Source organism: Ochotona princeps, chromosome 3 (assembly GCF_030435755.1).
Source record: "Ochotona princeps isolate mOchPri1 chromosome 3, mOchPri1.hap1, whole genome shotgun sequence".
In the NCBI taxonomy this organism is placed as follows: Eukaryota; Metazoa; Chordata; class Mammalia; order Lagomorpha; family Ochotonidae; genus Ochotona; species Ochotona princeps.
The window spans coordinates 92,191,948-92,215,146 of NC_080834.1; the positions used below are offsets into that span (position 1 = coordinate 92,191,948).

The 23,199-nt window shown below is 42.7% G+C and overlaps 1 protein-coding gene across 1 annotated transcript in view; it reads left to right on the forward strand.

The window, feature by feature from the left end:
* The first annotated feature begins 6 nt into the window (after nt 1-6).
* The window catches only part of ACAP2 (ArfGAP with coiled-coil, ankyrin repeat and PH domains 2), a 142,047-nt gene continuing 118,854 nt past the window's right edge, over nt 7-23,199 (forward strand). The window contains exon 1 of the mRNA XM_004577805.3: nt 7-375. Coding sequence (XP_004577862.1) covers nt 323-375 — 53 coding nt within the window. The 5' untranslated portion in view covers nt 7-322. The remainder of the gene's footprint in view (nt 376-23,199) is intronic.

The following is a 23,199-nucleotide window of genomic DNA, read 5'->3' on the forward strand; positions in this document are numbered from 1 at the left end:
GGGGGTGCTGCCGGAAGCCCCTCCCACTGGCTGCCGGGTTCGTGGCTGGCTGGCCGCGGCTGTCACTCCGGGGCCGTTTCCCTGAGGCCAGCGCTCTCTGCTGGGGCCGGGCGGGAGGAAGAGGGGCCGGACTGGGGCCTGAGGAGCCGTCGCTGTCTTCGCGGCTGCTATGACCAGCGGCCGAGGCGCCCTCCGCAGTCCCGCGCAGCGCTCGTAGCGGCCGTGCGCCCGCCGAAGCCGTCCGAGTCCCCAGTGCGGCCGCTCCCGCGGCTCCTCGGCTTCTTCCAGCGCCGCGCTCGAGGCTAGGCGAAGCGGAGGCAGGATGAAGATGACGGTGGATTTCGAGGAGTGTCTCAAGGACTCACCCCGCTTCAGGTAACCGGCACGGCTGGCCGGCGTCGTCCGGCAGCGGCCTCCCCGGGCGATGAGGAAGGGAGGCGTGAGAGCCGGCTCTCCGCAGAAACGGGCGGAGGGCCCGGGGGGTCTGCGTCTTCCCACCGGCCTCTCCCGAGGGGTCCAGGCGTGGCCCGGAGGGGCGCCGCCGCCCGAAACCCCGTCACCCGGTCTCGATCGCCCTCTGCCCGGGGCGGAGCGCCCGCGCGCCCGAAGTCTCGGCCCCTCGTCGCGGGCGCGCGCCGCGGCCCCGCCGCTCTTCCTCGCCTCTTCCTTCCGCTGCCTCTTGATAGCCACCCCTTCCCCACCCCCTCGCTGGCAGCTTGCTGGGCATCCTCCTGCCCCTCACTTAGTTCCTCTTTGCGCTTTTCCGCTCGTCTTCCCCGCGGGAGGGGTTGGGGGTGGGGCCAACGGGGACGTGGACTTGTGCTTCTTGGGGTCCCGCCCGAGGGGGCTCCCCGCTGCGCGCCCGCCGTGGATTCCTGCGCCCGCGTGGCCGAGCGTCTGCTGTCCTGTCCACTCGCGCTCTCGGGCGCAGGCACGGGCCCCGAGAGGTGCAGGGCTTTAGGGTCGGGAAGCATAGGGTCAGGACGAAGAGAAAACAGTGCATTTCTCTGTTGAGAACGGAAGTAGGAGGGCCCCGAAGATTGCTTTTGGGTTGCTTTCCCGCAGCCGAATCTGGGGAGGGCCCTGACCAAGGGACCCTGCGCGTCCCAGGGGACCTGTCACCTTACCCTGCCCAGAGGCAGCCACCCAGAGGGGGGCCGTGGGAGGCTCTTTCAACTGGGGCGTCCTAGCGAACTCGGGACTTGTTTTTGGAGAACGGAGTTTGTCTACGATGTGTTTGCATCGTGTGTTTACAGAGTTGGCCTTAGGCCTTTAAAAAAGTAGGGCTGTAAAGACTTCCAATAGTAACATTTCCTGAAAGTTTCCTCTGAGTGTTGAATACAGACGAGTTTTTAAAGAACTACAGAAAATGAGTATCTGGAAAGAGTTTTGTACAGATTTCCAGTTTTTTTTTATGCACACAAGCTTATTTTTCTTTTTTTTCCCCACACATTTTTTTGAAGTGCCCTCCCGATGTGGGTTTCTGTTGACCTCTCAGCCTGAATTGTAACTCCTGGTGCCTGCCGCCTGGAAAGGACCAGAGCTACTCATCACTGCTCACTTGATGTCCCAGTCTCCTTTCAGTGCAAAGCTGAAGGAAAAAATTGTAAAACTAAGAAACTCTTGACTGCTTGGAGAAGCTTTCACAACACTTTTTGGCTTCTTCTCATGGTTTACGGTGTTCATTTTACTTGGAGCTTTGGACTGTTGCCTAAGGAAAAGTCCCCTTGGTTTAAGTTGGCTGCTGTTTGACTTGCTGTTGCTGCTCTGTGTGACTCGAAGGACTCACACAAGCCAATTGTTTGGGCTTAGTCTTTCAGGTCAGTTTCCAGGACAGTGTGTCAGATAAAGTAATTCTGAAAATGGACCTTAGAAAGTGGTGCGTTGTGTAAGATTTTCATTAATATGACTCAGCTGTTTATTCTGCAAATGATCACAGCATTTCTTTTCTCCTAAGGACTGTAGCTTTGTGTTCTTTGTTTTTACATTTTGAAGTTGGCTCTTTAAAAAGAAGTTGAAAGAAGTGATTTGGAAATGATGTTGGTCACAAACCATGTGATATCTTTGTTTCTGAAATAAATGAATCACTGAGTGTAGAACAAGAAGGAAGGATTCTGATTGGGGCATAGTTAATGCCTGTTAAACTTCAACATAAAATATTCTAATTAAGATAGTAGAGACTTTTGGGGAAATATTGATTTATTTATTTTGAAAGGCAAAATGATAGAGGGAGACACAGGGAGATCTAAAATCCAATGAATCACTCTCCAAATAGCCACACTGGCTGGAGCTGGGCCAGACCAAAGCCAGGAGCTTGGAACTCCATCTGGATCTCCTACTTGAATGGCATGGGTCCAACTGCTTAGGCCATCTTCTACCACTTTCCTGGGGGTGCATTATCAGGGGCTTGGAGTGGATGAGCATTTGGGACTGGAATCAGCTTCTGATGCCACGATGCCAGCACTACAAGCAGGGGGCTTAATGTGCTGTGTACCATGCAAGCCCTAAGATAGTAAGAGTTTTTTTTTTTTTTTTTTTTTTTTTAAAACATTTAACTGAAAGGCAAGTATCAGAGAAGTAGGTTTTTGCTGGTTCACTCCTCAAGTGGTTGCAACAGCCAGCAGTGGGTCAGGTGAAGTGGATGCCTGGGGCCCATCTACTTGGACTGTGATCTACTGCTTTTCAGGGCAGGAAGCTGGATCAGAAGTAGAGCAGCTGGCGCTTTGCTGTGGGATACTGGTGTTGCTGTGGGGTACCAGTTCATTAATATTCAGTGCCTTAAAGCCCTAAATCAGTGCTGTCATAGTACAGTTTTTGTTTTTGAGAATTGTGTTTCAAGTGTTTCAGTTAGTGCTGGCTATAAATTGGGTAGAGCTCCTGAGATTTTTAAGAGTTCCAGTATCTTGGATACATTTTGGGGGGCTAGATTAGATTTGGAATAGAGGGAAGAATGCCAAGAAATGGAAGTGCCATTATGTTTACATTCCTAATTTTTACAATTTTCTGTCACCCTAAATTGTATAGTGATTTGTGTGGCACTTAAATGTTTTGGAACTCTGCATTGATGCACTGCATCCTTCAGAGAAACTTCGGAGTATTGTGCATATAATGGATGGTGTTTTAAAACTCAGATCAAAATGAATTTGTGAGGACCGAGCTTGTTTTTTTTTTTTTTTAAATTATGAGGCTCCAGATCCATTATGCTGCCTTAAGTTAATTTCTGTTTTTATTTTTTTTTCACAAATGAATTGTTGGCATTTAAGTCTGGTGTGTGCATGTAACTGCCGTATATGCTATACTGTAGACTTAATGCAAAACGCTGATCTTGCTAACGGAAAAGCTCCGCTGGTGTTCAAACTTGAAATATTCATTTTCCTGTTAAACAGTCAACAAAGAAGGAGAGTGTCACTGAACTAGAGAAAGTATGATTTTTAAACAGTTTCTTATTTTTTTAAAAGATTTATTTTATTTTTATTAGGAAGTCATATATACAGAGAGGAGGAGAGACAGAGAGGAAGATCTTCTACCCACTGATTCACTCCCTAAGCAGCTACAACGGTTGGAACTGAGCCAATCTAAAGCCAGGAGTCCAGAGCCTTTTTCGGGTCTCCCATGCGGGTGCAGGGTCCCAAGGCTTTGGGCTTTCCTTTACTGCTTTCCCAGGCCACAGGCAAGGAGCTGAATGGGAAGTGTGGCTGCGGGAATAGAGCCAGCGCTCATATGGGATCTCAGCGTTTTCAAGGCGAGGAGTTTAGCCTCTGTTAGAAAGACAGATTCTCAGAAAGGAAGAGATGGAGAGAGAGCTCTTTCAGCTGCTGATTCACTCTCCAAATGGCCAAAACAGCTGGAGCCACTGTCACCCACATAGGTGCAGGAGAACAAGGACTTGGACTATCTGCTGCTGCTTTCATAAGTGCATTGGCAGAGTTGAGTTGTACGTGGAATAGCCAGGACTTGAACCAGTACCCATATGGGATGCAAACCTCAACAGGGGGCTTTACCAGGTATGTCATTTGCAACTACAAAGAAGATTGTTGAAGTTGCAACATTGTATTTTGTATAAAGTCATTGGTTGTTTTTACATTCTAATGGACATTTTGTTTTTATTTTTTCAGTTTCTAGAGCACATTTTATTGTGTAATTTTGGATCCCGTTTTGATTTCTTAAGCACTAGTCTAAAACTAACTTAAATGTCAGAATCTTGTTGGTGCAAAACTACGAGAGTGTAAACGTGTCTGAGTATACTTTGTTTGCATGGACATTCTATGTTTCACTGTAGAAACCTGAATTTGCTTAGGCCTTGATTTGTTTTTAGTTGTGCAGGTTTGTAGAAACTGTTTAAAATTTTATAACATTTCAGTAAGAATTGTGCTTTCCCTTGGTTTAAACATAATTTTGGCTCACTTAGAAAGTGAGTGTTTTGTTTGAAATACAAAGTTGAATTAAAGTCTTCTGAGTTACATATTGGAAGATTTTTGCCATGAGCAGTGTTCAGATATAAAAATATTGGCCTTAATAAGCTTTCAAAGACTTTGGTTTTTATCAGATTTATTGTTTATACTTTAGCGGTGTCTGTTGTGTATCATCCTGGCAGCTGCTCCATTATAGATTCTGTTTTTCATCTTTAGATGTGATTTTTAGTAATTAAAAATACTGTTAACTAATTAAATATTTTTACAAATGTATTTTTTTGAAAAGGCAAATTTATTTATTTATTTATTTTTTAAGATTTATTTTGTTTTTATTGGAAAGTCAGATATACAGAGAGGAGGAGAGATAGAAAGATCTGTGTGATGATTCACTCCCCAAGTGGCCACAACAGCCGGTGCTGCGCCGATTCAAAGTCAGGGGCCAGGAGCTTCTTCCAGGTCTCCCATGCGGGTGCAGAGTCCCAAGGCTCTGGGCTGTCCTCGACTGCTTTCCCAGGCCACAAGCAGGGAGCTGGATGGGAAGTGGAGCTGCCGGGATTAGAACCGGTGCCCATAAGGGATCCCAGCGTGTTCAAGGTAAGGACTTTAGCCGCTAGGCCACGCCACCGGACCTGAAAAGGCAAATTTAACAGAAAAGGGAGAAACATAGGAAGGGCTTTCGTCCTCTGGTCCACTCCCCAAGTGGCTACAACAGCCAGAGCTGAGCCAATCTGAAGCCAGGAGCCAGGAGCTTCTCTTGCCGCTTCCATCCAGGAGCAGGGTCCCAAGGATAAAAAGCTTTTTCAAAAGATTTGCGTATTTGGGCCCGGCGGCATGGCCTAGTGGCTAAAGTGGGAAGCAGGACAGCCGGGATCAGAATTGGCGTCCATGTGGGATCCCGACATGCTCAAGGCAAGGACCCCAACTACTACACCATGGCTTGGGCCTGGAAATATTTTTAAAATTATTTATTTGAGATATATAGACTGAGGTCTCATCTGCTGGTTCACTGCCCGCATGGCTGCAATTGCTTGACAGGTGTGAGGGGGTGGTGGGGTGCCTAAGCTTGGAGTTGGAAACCTGGCAACTCAGTTTGGGTCTCCCATATGGATGGCAGGGATGCAGTTACTTGAGTCGTGACTGTTTAGGGCTTGCATTAGCCAGAACCTGAGCCCGAGCTGAACCAGGGATTGAGCCCAGGGACTTCAGCGTGGCATGTGGGCATCCTCACTGACATTTTTTTTTTTAAACTCATGTTTTCCATTTTACAGTTTTGCAGGTATAGGGCTTCCTTCCTCTCCCTATCCCTTTCTCTTGTCCCCCTGTGCTTTATATATAGTAAAATAGTCCATCAGGTGTCTTGACTCCAGCATTCTGCTCTTTACATGTGTTGTGACACTGTTGATATAGGCAATGGATAGAAACTAATTTTTTTTCATCTAGGTATATTTAGAAGTTTCATTGGGGGTCTACCTTTATTCCATGGTAGAGCTGCATTCTGTTGATTTTCTTGGATTCCTGATGCTCTGGTCTCCATTACACCCTTCGTTTGTGAGATTACAAGTGTGTGCTTATTTTACCTTTATATCTTTTTGCTTTGTATTTTGGTTGGACATTGCCTTATATTGGAGCAAACATAATAATATTTAACCTTTTGGGATTGGTTCATTTCACTGAGTTTTTAAAATATATATTTATATTTTTAAGATTTATTTATTTGAGAGACAGAGTTACAGAGAGAAAAGGAAAGTGAGAGATATATTTTATCCATTGTTCACTCCTCAAATGGCCAGAACAGCCAAGGGTGGGCCAGACCAAAGCCAGGAGCTTCTTCTGGGTCTTGCATGTGGGTTCAGGAGGGTACTTGGGATCATTTGTTCCTGCTTTTCCAGGTGTACAGGCAGGTAGCTGGTTAGGAAGTGGAGCAGTCAGAACCAGAACTGGCATGCACATGGGCTGCCAGTGTCACAGGCAGCAGCTTTACTGGCTATGCCACAATCCTGGCCTTGCTACTCTTTCATTTAGCTATTAAAATATCATTCCCTCAGTTTTTAGTGTTTAAAAAAAAATCCGAAACTGGATATGTTGAGAGGTTAATTGACTGTCTTAAAAATGAATTTTCAAACAGTGGACCTTGAAGTGAGTTTTTTACCTAGTTTGGTGTACTGTGATTTTGCATTCTGTGATTTTACTTATACACTGTCAACTGTGATCCAGAAATATTAAAAAAAAAACTATAAAAAACAAAACAAAACAATTCAGAAGTTTTCAATTGAGACCTGTTTTGAGTAACCTGATAAAATCTTGTACCATCTGCTTCTTACGCTCTTCTTACGTAATTTGCCCAGCGTATACAAGATATGCTACTTGTCCTTTTGTCACTTAGCCTTGTTGCTTTATCAGTGTGACTGTCTTCCTGTCATGTGCTTGTAGTCAGGCAACCTTTATTTTACTTTATAATGGCTCCAAAGCACAAGAATCTTCATGCTAAATAGGATGCTGGAGTCTACCATTGTCTGTACCTACAATGTCATGATGCACTTGTGACTATTGCTAAAGGACTATGTTGTTGTAATGATATAGGGGTCATCCGCGGAAGGGGAAAGAGGGTATGGAGAGGGTGGAATGGGAAGTCCATGAGCCTATGAAACTGTATTGTGAAAAAAAAAAAAGATTATTGATGCTAACAGTTTGGATATGCTGAAGAAAAGCCATTAAATGCTTACTTTTAAGTGAAAAGATGTGTTTTCTATTTAATAAAGAAAAAAAGATTTCATGTTGAAGTTGCTAAGATTAGAAAAAAAGGTTCATGCTAGTTTTGCTATTACATCTCAGACTATAAAAGTTACATCCACAGCATGTGATAGCTGCCTAGTTGGGATGGAAAAGAGATTAAATCTGTGGGTGGAGGACTTGATAGAACCATATTCCAGTTGATGGCGATATGTTGCACCAGAGAGCATCAAGCCTACGTGAAGACTTCAGAAAGGAATCCTCCACAATGAGTAAAGCCAAACAATTTACTGCCAGAAATGGTTATTCAGTCTCAGGAATAGGTGTGGACTCAAAGTTACAAAAATTACAGGAAAAACTGTATTTGCTGATGAAGAAACTATTGTAACATTTTCAACAGGAAAAAATCTTGGAAGCAAACCATGTTTCCTATGGAGTTGAAGAAACTGAATAAGGAGATAGGATACCCTGCAAAGCAGGTTTTCAATTTTAGTGAAACCAGGCTGCTCTGGAAGAAGATGCCCAATAATATCTACATTCAGAGAACTGTAGAGCAGCAACTACAGCGTAAAATGTGGATACCACAATCTCCAGTTACCATTTTCTTCTAAAAGGCTCTAGAATAAAAACCTTCAACAAATAGAAGATCCCCAAGCACTTTTCTCGTTGGCTTGTGACACCCAACCTGTTAGGACATAACCTATTGCTAATGTCATATTGCTTATGTCATTTACTTCACTTTGTTTCATCACATAGACATTGTGTCATTTGACATCATCTCAAGGTGGAGGATGAATATAGAACAGTAGGGTTTTAAAAATATTCTTTTTTTAAAATCACGTCCATGTTGTAGTACAGTGAGTTAAGTTGCTGCTGACAATACTGGCATCGCATTTGAACACCAGTTCAAGTTTTGGTGCTCCACTTCCAATCCAGACTCCTGCTAATGCTCCAGGAAAAATTGCACAAGATGACCCAAGTACTTGGACCCTACCAATCGTATGGGAGACTATGAAGGAGTTTCAGGCACTCCAGCTGGTTAGCCATTTTAGGGACTGAACCAGTGGATGAAAATCCTCTCTCTTTTCCCCTCTCTCTGTCATTCTGCTTTTCAGATAAATAACTTGCATTTTTTAATAAAAATAGTTGTTTATTTGAAAGGAGAAAGACAAAGAGTACTGGGGCGGGGGGCAAGAGAGAGTTTCCGTACTCTGGTTCACTCCCCAAATGGTTCCCACTGTCAAAGCTGAGCCAAGATAAAGCCAGGCAGGAGCCTTGAGCTTCCTTTGGGTCTTCCTTTGGTGCAGGGTCCTGAGGTATTGGGCCATCCTCCACTGCCTTCCCAGACTACAAGCTGGGAGTAGGATGGGAAGTGGAGCAGGCAGGACACGAACTGGTCTGGTGCCCATATGGGATCCCGGTTCTTAAAGAGGGAGAATTAACCAATTGAAACACTGCACTGTGCCCAAGAGATTTTTTTTTTTTTTTTTTTTTAAGATTTGTATATTTGTTTAGAAAGAGAGTGAGCTTCTGTCTGCTGGTTTATTACCTCAGTCTCTACAATGACTTGCACTTTACCAGGCCAAAGCCATGGCGCATCTGGGTCTTTCACGTGGGTAACAGAAGCTCCAATATGTGGATCATCTTCTGTTGCTTTTCTCAGGCCATTAGCAGCAGGGAACTGGATCAGGAGGACAGCAGCAGGTGCATGAACCAGCGCCTAAATGGAATGCCAGCATTGCAGGTGGCTCTATCTGCTACACCATGACACTGGTCCTCAAGAGATAGATATTGATCTTCAGTTGCTGGTTCAGTCCCCAGATGCTTGCAACAACTGGAGCTGAGCCAGGGCTGAAGCTAAGAGTGAAGAACTCCATCTAGATGCCATGTGAGTGACAGTATTTGAGCATTTGCCGCCTTCCTAGGACATTAGTAGAACGCAGGGAGCAGGATGAGAAGTAGAGCATCTAGGAGCAAAGCATTGCCACATGGGATTTGGGCATCCTAAACAATGGCTTAATTTTCTGTCCAGATGTTTTAAACATTTATTTATTTATTTTAAACATTAATTTTTTTTCATTTGAAAGAGTAACAAAGAGGGAGAAACAGCACAGGGCATTTAGCCACTACCACATCTCATATTGGAGTGCCAGTGTGAGTTGTGGCTGCTCTGCCCCTGCCCTAGTTTCCTGTTAAAGTGTTTGGGAAGGCAGCAGATAATGGCCCACGTGCTTAAGGCCTGTGTTAACCATGTTGGAGACCCGGATGGAGTTCCAGACTCTTGGCTTTGGCCAGGTCCAGCTCTGGTCGTTGTGGGCATTTGGGAAGTAAAGCAACAGATGGAATATGTATTTCTGCTTCTCTGTCAGTTCTGTTTTAAATAAATAGTAATGAACTAAATAAAATCAATCTTTTGAAAAGATATTTTTCAAAAACTGATTCAGTGGGTTGGCATTGTGGCACAGTGAGCTAAGCTGCTTATTGTCATGCCAACATCCCATCTGGATGCCAGGTGGAGTCTTGGCTGCTGCACTTCCAGTCCAGCTCCCTGCTAATGCATCTGGAAAAGCAGCAGCAGATGACCCAAGTTTGTGGGCCTGAGAGCCCACGTAGGAGACCTGGTTATCATTCCAGGCTCCTGGCTTTGGTCTGGTCCAGCTCTAGCCTCTGTGGCCATTTGGGGAGTGAATCAGCAAATGGAAGATTGTTTCTTTTTCTTTCCCATTCTCAACTCTGCCTTTTAAATAATTACATGAATTTTCGAAAGAAAAAATGTCATTGCTTAAACATGCAATTTGGCCTGTAAGTATAAAACATAGAAAAGTAGTTAGTTGAAGAAAGACAGCGGAGAGTAGTCCCTAGAATAATTACTGTCTGGATTTAACTTTATCTGCATGTTTGTATTTTCTAGTTACTGGACAGAATGTGAACAGATTGTGTGTACTTTTTAAATTGGTTTACGTAAAATCCAAGTTCATGGGATTAACCATTTTCATCTTAATAGTTCTACCAAGAAATGTTTATTTTTAAGTAAATAAACTGTTCTTTTTGATCTTGTTTTAAAATGAGTTTTAGCTTTTTATATTATTTTACTTTGATTTCAGTTTTTGCTTATTGAGAAGCTTTATAATAAGTAGAGAATTCATTGCTTTGAACCATTGTATTTAATAGTGTAGCAGTCAGGAGACTAGGTTTGTTGCTTATTTTTAGGTAATAGCTTTCATAAAGTTAATAAAGTAAGATATCACCTGCCACATTTATAATTTTTTAAAAAGTTATTTATTTCATTTGAAAAGCATAGTTTGGTGGGGAGGGGGGAGCAGGGGAAGAAAGGGAGGGAGGAGAGAGAAAGAAAAATCTCAACTGCTGGTTCCCTTCCAGATGATTACAACGGCCAGGGCTGGGCCAGGCCAAGGCCAGGAGCCTCTTCTGTTCTCCCGTGTGTGTATAGGGCTCCAAGCACATCATCTGCCTGTCCTTGCAAGTGCATCAGCAGGGAACTGGAATGGAATGGAGCAGCCAGAACTCAGACTGGCGGCCTAGTGGGATGCCAATGTCATAGAGGCTTAGCCTGCTATACTGTAACACCAGCCTCAGTTATTTTGTTTAAAGACTTTTCTTTGGGATGCTTTTTTTTTTTTTTAAAGATTTATTTTTATTACAAAGTCAGATATACAGAGAGAGGAGGAGAGACAGAGAGGAAGATCTTCCATCCGATGATTCACTCCCCAAGTGAGCCACAACGGGCCGATGCGCACCGATCTGATGCCAGGAACCAGGAACCTCTTCCAGTCTCCCACGCGGGTGCAGGGTCCCAAAGCTTTGGGCCGTCCTTGACTGCTTTCCCAGGCCACAAGCAGGGAGCTGGATGGGAAGTGGAGCTGCCGGGATTAGAACCAGCGCCCATATGGAATCCCGGCGCGTTCAAGGCAAGGACTTTAGCCGCTAGGCCACGCCGCCGGGCCCAGGATCTTTATTTTTCAAATAAATATAAGCAAACATTTTTTTAAAAGGCATTTTTCAGCAGATATTAAAATAGCTCCTAGGCAGAAGACAAACTTTAAAAAGCATCCCAAAGAGGGCCTGGTGGAGTAGCCTAGCGGCTAAAGTCCTCGCCTCGAACGCACCGGGATCCCATGTGGGCGCCGGTTCTTATCCCGGCAGCTCCACTTCCCATCCAGCTCCCTGCTTGTGGCCTGGGAAAGGAATCGAGGACAGCCCAGAGCCTTGGGACTCTGCACCCGTGTGGGAGACCTGGAAGAAGTTCCTGGATCCTGGCTTCGTATCGGCATAGCATCGGCCGTTGCGGCTCACTTGGGGAGTGAAACATCGGAAAGAAGATCTTCCTCTCTGTCTCTCCTCCTCTCTGTATATCTGACTTTCCAATAAAAATAAATAAATCTTTAAAAAAAAAGAAAAAAAAAAGAAAAATAGAGATCCTCCAGTCACTGGATTGCTCCCCAAATGTCTACAGTATCCGGGGCCTTTTCACATGGGTGTCAGGAACCCAAGTTATTAAAGTGTTATCTGTTGCCTCCCAGGGTGCGCATGAGCACTAAGTTGGAATTGGAAGTAGAGATGGGAATGGATCTTTGACACTTCAGTATGGAATGTATGTATACCAAACAGCATGCCACATGCCTGCCCCTTCTTGAACATTTAAAGATGATTGTCTCAGGCACCAGTTTTTTTAAAAAAAACTGATTAATTAATTTATTTTTAAAGATTTACTTATTTTATTGCAAAGTCAGATGTACAGAGAGGAGGAGAGACAGAGAGGAAGATATTCTGTCCGATGGTTCACTCCCAAGGCTTTGGGCCATCCTCTGTTGCTTTCCCAGGCCACAAGCAGGGAGCTGGATGGGAAGTGGAGCTGATGGGATTAGAACCGGCGCCCATATGGGATCCCGGGTCCTTCAAGGCGAGGACCTTTAACCATTAGGCTATCGTGCCGGGCTCCAGTTTTGTTGTTTTAAAGAGGAGTGTTACTGTTTTTTGTTTATGGCTCTCTCCCATAGGTTACAACCTGTTAATCCTAATGTTGCTGTTTCGAGAATAGTTTGTCCTTTTCCCTGTGGTTTTACTGTAATATGTGTAATTGTGGTTTCTGTGGGCTCTAGTCCTGCTTTGCCTTGCAGGGCTTCTTCCGTAGATGGCATTGCCAGGATGTCTCATCAGTTTGGAAAATTCCTGGCTATTCTCTCTGCCTCTGCTTGACGATTTTTTTTCTCTCCTTCTGGAACTCAATCTCACATATGTTAGAACTTTTTACTGTGTCCCATATGTCTCTTGTTCTTTTCTGATACTTTATCTTTCATAAAGAAATATGTTTCCTGTTGCTGACCTTTATGTTTGTTTGTTAGGTTCATCTTTTGCTGTCTAACCTGCTGTTACATTTGTATCTTTTGAATTCTTCAGTGTACTTGTCAAGTTAGGCTATTTCAAGTGACTTTTTTTTAATAGATTCAAATTCCAATTTTTCATAAATTGCCAGCTTTTCATCTGTGTATTGCACTTAAGAAAGTTAATTCTGTGTTTTGCTGGCTCTAGTATTTAATATTGTATTTGTAAATTAAAAATTTAAAGAACCTTTGAATGAGATCTGCTTTTAAAATAGTTTTTTAGAGGTTTATTTATTTTTAGTTGAAAGGGGGAGTTACAGAGAGAAGAGAGAGAGCAAGAGAAGGGAGCAAAAGAAAGGGAGATCTTCCATCTGCTGGTTCACTCTCCAAATGGCTGCAGTAGCCAGCTGTGGGCTAATCTGGACCTAGGAGCTGTAAGCTTCTTCTGGGTCTCCCACATGAATTCAGGGACCTAAGCTCTTCCCCAGAGGGAGAGAGAGAGAAGAAAAAAGAGGGAGGGAGCAGAGAGAGAAGAAGAGAGAGAATTAATGAGAATGAATATCTTCCATTCACAGGTTCGCTCCCTAGTAGGCCATAATGACTAGGGTTAGGCCAGGCAGAAGGCAGGAGCCCGTAACTCCATTGGTATCTCTACATGGGTGGCAGTGGCCCAAGAAAATGGGCTGTCTTCTGCTTTCCCAGGTGCATTAGCAGGGAGCTGGGTCGGAAGTAGAGCAGCTGGGACTTGAACTGCTTTGGGTTGGGATGCTGGCACTGTAGGTGAGGGTTAGTGTGCTATACTATTGTGCCAGTCTCAGAGTTTGTTATCTTACACTTCTGGAGGGCTAAAGTTTTGATATAGGTCTCTCTGGGCTAACATCAAGGCATTGGGGGTGGATTCATTATTTTTTGAAAGACATGGAGAGAAACTTTATTTATTATTTGTCTTTTCCAATTTCTGATGGCTCCTCATATTCCTTGGCTAGTGTACCTTTCCATTTTCAAAATCAGGGATGTGATAGTGCCCTTCTGCATCTTTATTGAACAGGGATCCTGATGATAACCTTACAACAATCCAGTTCGTGTTCCAGCTGCTCCACTTCCCATTCGGATAATTCTAGGATAATTCTAGGATAATTACCCCATCTCAGAGTTAGGTAATAGTAACCTTAATTCCATCTACTGCCTTAATTCCCCTTTAACGTGTAATCTGAGGCATTCACAGGGGCTTAGCATATTGACATCCTTGGGAAGGGAGCATTGTTTTGTGTGCCACAGCGCACCCATTCACCACTGTTATGCATGCAAAGTATATTTACTCAAGCACAGCATCCTCAAAATTGTCAACTTAAATTGGTTTATAATTTTGCCAGAGATCTAATCTATGTTACTTGCCTCTATCACCTTTTTTAAAAAAAGATTTATTTGGAAGTCAAGTTACAGAGAGAGAGGGAGAGACAGAGAGAGCCAACATTGGCTGGCAGTGGGCCAAACTGAAGCTAGAAGCTAGGAGCTCTATGCGGATCTCCTGTGTGGTGCTAGGGGCTCACACACTTGGGCCATCCTTTGTTGCTTTATCAGGCCATCAGCAGGAACCTGAATTATAAGTGGAGCAGCTGTGACCTCTGCCTTTATGGGATATTGGTATCTCAGGCTGTGGCTTTAATAGCTGCATCACAACGCCAACCCCAGCATCACTTTCTTTCTTTTTAAAATTTATTTGTTTTTATTAGAAAGCCTTTACAGAAAGAAGGAGAGACAAAGATCTTCCATCCACTGATTCACTCCCCAAGCGGTCGCAGCAGCCGGAGCTGAGCTGATCCGAAGCTAGAAGCCTGGAGCTTCTTCTGTGTCTCCCACGTGGGTGTGGGGTCCTAAGGCTTTGGGCCGTCCTCTGCTGCTTTCCCAGGCCACAAGCAGGGAGCTGGAAGGGAAGTGGAGCAGCCAGGGTATGAACCAGTGCCCATATGGGATCCCAGCACTTGGAAAGCCAAGGACTTTAACCACTAGGCTATTGCACCGGGGTCATCACTTTTTTATAGTACAACTTTTTGATAGTTTTGTGAGTTTATATAATATAAATTTCCAATATTCCTAAGAAAGTTTACATGCCTCAAAATGATTGCATTATACGCTCTATCAAGATAATATGGCATAATGTTAGCTACTTATTCCTGTCTTGGTATGTTGATCTCTTGCTTTTCTGGATTGTAAACAATCTGATAACTAATAATTTCAAAGTACTTAAAACATTTTATGTGTTTGGGAGTCAGAGAGAAACAGAGACGAAATCTCACCTGCTAGTTTACTCCTCCAATACTCACAACAGCAGGGCTGGGCTAGAACAAAGCCAGGAGCTGGGTGTTCAGTCCGGGTCCCGTGCTTGAATGACAGGGGCCCAGTTACTTGAGGGAGCCATCAGGTGCTGCCTCCCAGGGTCTGTATGGGCAGGAAACTAGGTTGAAAGTTGAAGAAGGACTTGAACCCAGGCACTCTGATAGAAGACACAGATCCCCAAGTGGTATCTTAGCTGCTGTACCAAATGCTCGCCCTTCATGACACTATTTTTGAAGTACACAAACTGTTACCTTGTAGAATGTTCCATACTCTGAATTTACTTAATTGTCTTCTTGGAACAGGTATGATTTAAATATTTTTGTCGAGAACACTTCTTGGTTGGGATGTATTATCTTCATCAGGCGGCCCATGCTGTTTGATTTTTCTCCGTGGTGGTGGTGCAAAATTTTACCACAGCTGTAATAGGGAGTAGAGGTAAGGCTAGAGATTGGGGTTGGGGGAGAAACATGCTTGTAGCTCAAATGGGGGACGGAATGTAATCTTCAGGGAGCAGAAAAAGGGCCTATTTGGTTAGAAGAGTGTGAGCAAGAAAAGAATCTCAGGAGATTAAGATCAAGACACATGGAGTCAGGTTAAGTTAGGCTTGAATATTATGGTGGCTGTATCTGAAAATCTTTAGGAAGCTCTTAAAAAGGTTTTCACTATTCTTTGGAAAATGGGTTGTAAGGAGGAAGAGTAAATTCAGAGGGAACAGGTAGGAAACTGTTGGAGGAAGCTAGTTATTAGACTACGCAGACAAGAATGGATTGGTATACAGTTGAGGAAGTTTTTTATACAATTAGCATGAATTGCTGTTAAATTGTTTATGAAGACTGAGGGGAAAATGGCATGATCGGGCTTAGCACCTGGGTATGTGGAGGTATTGTTTACTGATAAGAGGAGCAGAAGGGAAGAACAGGTTTTTTTTTTTTTTTATTTGGAAAATATCAAGATACCTAGTAGATAACCAAAGTGAGCTGTTGCATAGGGTTGAATGCATAGCTTTTTACAGTTTATCTTACAAACTTATGACTACCCCATTCTGTATTCTCTTTCAGTTTCTAGAGTCTTGACAGAGACCCCAAACTCTTTGTATTCCTTTGGCTCCAGCACACTTTTTTGAGCATAATAGACTATAGGCATTTACTGCCAAGAACAGCTTTCTTATATAGTCATGCATATTCCATTTTAACATAGTATCACTTTTATTTTAGGAATTTTTCTATTATTGGTGAATTACAGAAATTAACTAGTTTGTGATAGCTGCTAGGACTTGTTTAAATTTTCATTTTCTTCCCCATGGGGAAGTAGCAATACAAATACATTTTTTTTCACAAATTTATTAGTAGATAGACAGAAAAAAGCAGTGTAAACCCCTAAAGGGGAAGTTAACTCAAAATGCATCAGATACTTTTTTCTCATAAATTAAGTTGAACGAAAACATTTACAATTTCAGCTAAGTAAACTATTTTTATTATTGTTTTCCATGATGCGGTTTTATAGGTATAGGGATTGCTCCCTCCAACTTCCCTTCCTCCTTCCCTAGTTTACAACTATATTAATGTAATAATGTAAGTAAACTGTTAATGTCAGATGTGTCCTGCTGGTTCCAGAATAGTTGAAAATTGCATTTAAATAATTTTAGTTTTAAATGTGAACTTGGCTTATTAGATGGGTAAATTTTCTTTACAACATAATAGTTAAACAATAATCATTAAGTCCTCTTGGGCAGCCTTCGTAATTGTTGAGAGACTCTGACTATTCTGTTTCTAAGCTGCCAGCCTAGTTTTATAAGATACATACGGGGGTCTCTAAGGAAATCATATATTTAGTTTTTGTTTTTTTTTTAAACATAATACCTTACATTTTCTTTTTTAAGGAGTTACTTATTTATTGGAAAATCAGAGTTACAGAGAGACAGAGATCTTTCTTTATTTTTTCACTCTCCAAATGGCATCGGTGGCCAGGACTGAGCTAGGCTGAAGCCAGGAGCTGGAAGTTTCATCTGGGATTCCCATGTGGGTGCAGCAGTTCCAGCACCTAATCTGTTTTCTGTTGCTTTTTCAGGTGCATTAGTAACGGAACAGTCAGGATTCAAGCTGGCATCATATAGGATGCTGTCCTTGCAGGCAGCCCCAGTGTATTTAATTTTACAAACGTTTTAACTACTGAACTATTCAGATAATTAATCCTTGTGATTGTATAGAAAATAAAAACAAAAACATTTTATATTCTGTTGCCGTGATACACTCTTAAATTTGACTGTCCACTTTGAAAATCTAAGACAACATTATTCAAAATCTAAGACAACATTTCCTTGAGTACATTTTTGAAAACTATTTGAAAGTGTTACGAAGAGAGGAAGAGACAAAGGCGGAGATCTTCCATTCACTGGTTCACTTCCCAAATGTCTGTGATGTCTGGGGATGAAACCAGGAGCCTAAGTTTTTTCTGGGTCTGTCATGTGGGTACAGTGGCCCGAGAACTTGGGTCAACTTCTGCTGCATTTCCAGGCACATTAACAGGGAGCTGGATTCAAAGTGGAGCAGCTAGGTCTTGAACTGCAGCTGTCCGTATAGGATGCCTCTGTTGGCAAATGGCAGCTTTACCCACTATGCTATTGCAGCTGATAAGATTGTTTTCTAAGGTAACCTTTGAAGCATGCTTAATTTGGAGCTCTATAATCCTGAAAGTCAATGTTTACTTTAAGTCATGTTCTGGCTAGCTGATACCTAAAATGTAGTAATTTGAGGTGGCCATTTTATCTTGCTTGTGATTCATGGGTCCGAAATTTGGTACAGGTTTGAACGATTTCATTTTAGTCTTTCCATAACTCCAACTGTGGTGACGGGGGCTGGAAGATCCCTTTTCAAATAACATGACTTCTTCACTCATATGTTCGATGCCTGGGCAGGCCTTGGTCTCTCTGTCCTTTCACATTTGGCATCTCAGTCAGTATCGTTCCTTGTGCACTGGGCTTTTTGTGGCTTCTTGCTGTTAGGGCAGCTGTACTTGTATAGCAGGTTGCTTCTAAAAGACATGAAATTGAAGCTGCCAGGTCCCTTCAAAGGGTGAAACTTGAAACAGGCACACTATCAGTTTCATTGTATTCTGAGAGTGCTGAAAAGGCACATGTAGATTTCAGGGGATGGTGGTAGAGAAATAGACTTGATAGCAAGGTCATATTGGAAGTTACTAGCTGGTATACATTGTGTCCAAAAGTACCTTGAAATCATGGTGAGGAAAATGATTAAGATGCAGTAAGATTGCATACATATATGTATGTATAAATTTATTTATTTGAAAGACAGAATTAGAGACAGGGAGAAAAAGATCTTTCATCTGTTGGTTTGCTCCCCAAATGACTGTAATGATGGGGACTGGTCCAGGTCAAAGTCAAGAACCTGAAAAAGTGCATCTGGTCTCCCTCATGGGTGCAGAGACCCAAACACTTGGGCTGTCTTTTGCTGTTTTCCCAGGTGCATTATCAGGGGATGGTTGGGAAGTGGAGCAGTCAGGATTTAAACCATCACTTATGTGCAGAGTGTGTGTGTTAGCAGGAAACTGGTTTATAAGCAGAAGTAGAACTCAGATCTAAGCACTCTAGTTATGAAATGCAGGTATCACAAGTGATGTCTTAATTGTCATGCCTAGTGCCCACCCCATGTCCTCATAATCTTGGAGAGAGTGTGAGTTAGTAAAACTTTATTTAGGGACAAAGTCTATAGTATTTCAAAATTTAAAATATATTTTGATTTGGCATTAAAATAATTTGAGGGAAAAAGGGAGAGAGGAGAAGAGATTGGCTGAGTCTGTCAGCTGGTTGACTCCCCAACATTTGGGACTGGGAGCCAGGAGCCAGGACTGCAGTCCAGGCTGCATGTGGGTGACAGGACCCCAATTACTTGAGCTGGCTCTTGCCTGTCAGAGTCTGTATTGGTGGGAAGCCAGAGTCAGGAGCTGGAGCCGGTGCTGGCAATTAAACTCAGCGATCTGTTATGGGACAACGACATTTTAAATCATAGGCACTGGGCTCTTGCTCCCAGAGTCAGTGTTCCTTTCCTCTTCTTTTTTTTATGTAGAAATTTCTTCTAAAGAGTAATATGACAGGTGTGCGAAGTTTTTGTATTATATATCTGTATATCTATATATCAGATAATTTGAAAAGTGCATTTTGTATAGTGTATTTTATTATAGAATGTTGGCCAAATGCTTATTCAAATATAATGATAAATGATATGGATGAAGTGCTTAACATATATTAGGGCCATTTTAGACACTTTATTTTTTCCTCACGAAAATCCTATAAAGTATATACTGTTGCTAATTCCTCTCTTTAGAGATGTGGAAACTAAGACGTTGAGAAGATACACAGCTATTAAGTGGCAGAGAAGGGATTTGAACTGTCAGTTTGGCTTTGAATTTTAAAACATCTTAAGTAGAATCTAAGCTAATTGTTGGCATGCTATAACTTGCATATTTCATTGCTGTGCAGTTAAGACAGGGAGCCATCCCAAGATGTGTCCCTTTGCTTGATTTAATGCTTTGTTACCACCATTTTGAAATTCTTTACTTTTAAAGAGGCTCAACTTTTTGATTTTTTAAAAAAGATTTATTTTTATTTGGAATGCAAATTTACAGAGAGAAGGAAAGCTACACACAGATCTGTCCGTGATTCACTCCCCAAGTGACCACAGGGATCTGAAGCCATGAGCTTCTAAGTCTACCACCTGGGTGCAGGGGCCCAAAAGCTTGAGCCATTCTCTGGTGCTTTCCCAGGCCACATGCAGGGAGCTGGATCAGAAGTGGATCATCTGGGACTAGAACCAGCACCCTTACGGGATGCTGGGGCTGGCAAATGGGGGGTTAGCTTATTGAGCACTGATCCCAATTTTTAATTCTTTAAAAAGATCTATTATTTTGTTAGGCAAAATTACAGAGAGAAGAAGAAACAGAGAGAAAGATCTTCCATCCACTGGCTTTACTCCCCATATGGCCACGATGGCTGGAGTTGAACCAGTCTGAAGGCAGGAAACAGGAGCTTCTTCTGGGTCTCCTATGTGGGGGCAGAAGCCCAAGGCTTTGGGCCGTCTTCCACCACTTTCCCAGGTCACAAGCAGGGAGCTGGATGGGAAGTGGAGCAGCCAGGAAAAGGATCTGCACCCATATAGGATCCCAGCACTGGCAAGGTGAGGATTTAGCCATGTGCTAGTCCCAGTTTCAGATCTTTTTACACTAATCCTCACAGATTAAATCATCACTGCCTATCAGGGAGCTAAATTTTTCCATTTTTACTTTAATACCTAGCAATTTATTTTTTATTCATTTGAAAGGCAGAAAAAGAAAAGGTACTAGTTTTTGTCTCCAAAAACCTGCAGTAGGCAGGGCTGGACCAGGCCAAAGTCAGGAGCCCAGAACTCCAGTTTAGTCTCCCACGTAGGTGGCAGGGACCCAAGTATTTGAGCCAGTATCTGCTGCCTTCCAGAATGTTCCTTAGCAACAAGCTGAATTAGAAGCAAAGTGAAGACATGTATGTAAGCATTTCCTCCAGGCATTCCTTATGCTATAGGTGTTCTAAGCAGCATCTAAAGTACTGCTGCGAGTGCTTGCTTGGTTACATTCCAACTTCTTGCTAGCACACATGGAAAGGTGGCACATGATGGCTCACTTGGGTTCCTGCCACCATGTGGGAGATTTGGATGAAGTTCCCAACTGCTGGCTTCAGGCTGACCCAGCCCTGACTGTTGCATTTGGGGAGTGAACCAATGGATAGTAGAAGATCTCTTTGTTGCTCTTGCTTCTCATGCTTTCTCTCTCTGCCTATTTCTGTCATTCTGCTTTTCAAATGGATTTTTAAAAAAAATTAAATATTCAAAATATTAATTATAACAATCAGTGTCATCAGTATATATATGTGATAGCTTTTGTTTTAAAATTGTTCAAATTCTTACAAGTTGAATCATCCACCAAATAGCTTTCTAACTTATCTGTATTTATCAGTTGTTAACACTTGCACTGTGTATGTCTCTTTACCCTTTTTCTTGAATCATTTTTTTAAAGATTTATTTTTATTCTTTATTGGAAAGTCAATATAAAGAGAAGAGGAGAGATGGAGAGAAAGATCTTCCATCTGTTGATTTAGTCCCCAAGTGGCTGCAATGGCTGGAGCTGTGCCAATCTGAAGCCAGGAGCCTGGAAACTCTTCTGGGTCTCCCATGCGGGTGCAGGGTCCCAAGGCTTTGGGCCGTCCCTGACTGCTTTTTTAGGCCACAGTCAGGAGCTGGATGGCAAGCAGGGCTGCAGGGTTTAGAACTGGCGCCCATATGGGATCCTGGCCTTTTCAAGGCGAGGACTTAAGCCGTGAGGCTACCATGCCGGGCCCTTCTTGAATCATTTGAAAGTTAGATGTATATCTCCTAAAATGAAAGGGCATTCTCTTACATAATCACTTTTGTAACACTGGTAGTAATTATACCTTCACATTTTCTCAATTGTGCCAATAATGTCTTTTAAGTAGTTTTTCCCTTTCAATTCAGTACTCAAAACTTATGTAGTGAGGTTTTTTTTTTTGTAATGTTACATACATAGACTATTATATATTTTTGATTCTTTCAAAATTTATTTGAAAGGCAGAATTATAGAGAGGTATCTTTTATTGTAATGGGGTGCGAGCGAGATCACTCCAGACATGTCTAAGGTTTATTAAGGAGTCTTTATTAACCAAGCTTGGTGATAATAGAGCATGCTAGAAATATCAAATCACAAGTACTAGAAATAGCAAATTACAAGTCCATATGGCAATCCAACCAATCATAATCCAACCAAACATAGTCCAAAGGGGAACAAATGGTCATTACCCTTAAGTCCATCCGTTAAGCTGAAGACCTATGTCCCAGCTTTGCCAACAATATAAGTTATCCTAAGACACACGCAAGGAATAACCTGGACACACTTACAAAGCTGCAGACATTCACCTTTCCCTGGCCTCTCTGTCCACATTCCATCACTGCTAGGCCTCACTCCTCCTGGAACTCCTGATAGTACACAAAGCAGAAATAACACTGCTGTATCCATTGTCCCATCTAAAGCAGTACACAGGGACCATGATTGCTCCAACCAGCAGAGCCAGTAATGTGGACAGGGAGAGGGTCTGGAAATGGAGCACGGACAGATGAGTGATGGTGGAAGTCTTTGTGGATTCTTGCTTTATTGTTCCTTCTCTCCTTATATACTCCCCCCCTCCTAATTTAGCCAGGATATTGGATATAGATGAGTCCAGTTACTCTAGGTGTTTGTAGCCACAAGCCCACTTCCTGTTCCTGCCCAGCTCAACGAGCACTAATCATCTCCTTAGTCCACTGTCAATAGGTGCTGGCTATCACTGGCTGCACCCCATAACACTACCTGCTGATTCACTCTCCAAATGGCTGTAACTGCCTGGTCGCTGTCAAACCGAAGCCAGCAGCTAGTCTTGAGCTAACGCCCATTCAGGATGCCAGTGTTGCAGCCAGAGGCTTAACTTTCTATGTCATAACACCAGCCCCCTTCTTGATTGTTGTAATCCATTCATTTCATTGCTGTGATGTAATGGTTAAGACAGTTTTGGATTATGCCAGAAGGAGAGGTCTCACCCTTATCAAGTTTGGATCAGGGCAAATTATGCAAGATGTTATATGTCATGTTAAAGATTTTGATGATCATTTTAGAAAACAGTGAGATTCCTTAAAGAGATGTGACATGTTTAAATTTGCATAGTCTGTGTAACATTGAATTTTCAGGCAAAATATTTTAGTGTTTCAGAATTTGGAGGAAAAAGAACCTTGAACCAAACTTACTCTAAATTTACATTCTGAGGCAGTCATGAGATAAGTATGAGATATTAGGGAATTACTCTGATTATTATATGTGATAATAACAAAGAGAGGCTGGTAAATATCCTTATTAAAATTAACAAAACAGCATCTGGGACTTGCTTTAATATACATCAGCAAGGACAGTATTAGGAATATGGGAAAGAAGAATGGCAGCAATTTTTAATAATTAAAATCAGGTGATGAATCCACAGAACTCCTGTGTATCCAATCTTTATGCTCATTTTTTTTTAAAGATTATTCAATGTATTTGAAAGGCAGAGCTTGCCGAGAGAGAGAGAGAAAGAGAGAGACAGAGAGAGAGATTATCTTTCCTATACTGGTTTAGTCTCCAAATGGCTAGAACTGGACTGGTCTGAAGCCAAAAACCCGAGTCTAGGACCTCCTTCTTCGTCTCACCTGTGGATTACAAGTGCCCAAGGACTTGGGCCACCTTCCTTTGCTTTCCCAAACATGTTAGCGTTGCAGGGTGCGAGCAAGATCGTACCAGACATGTCTAAGGCTTAT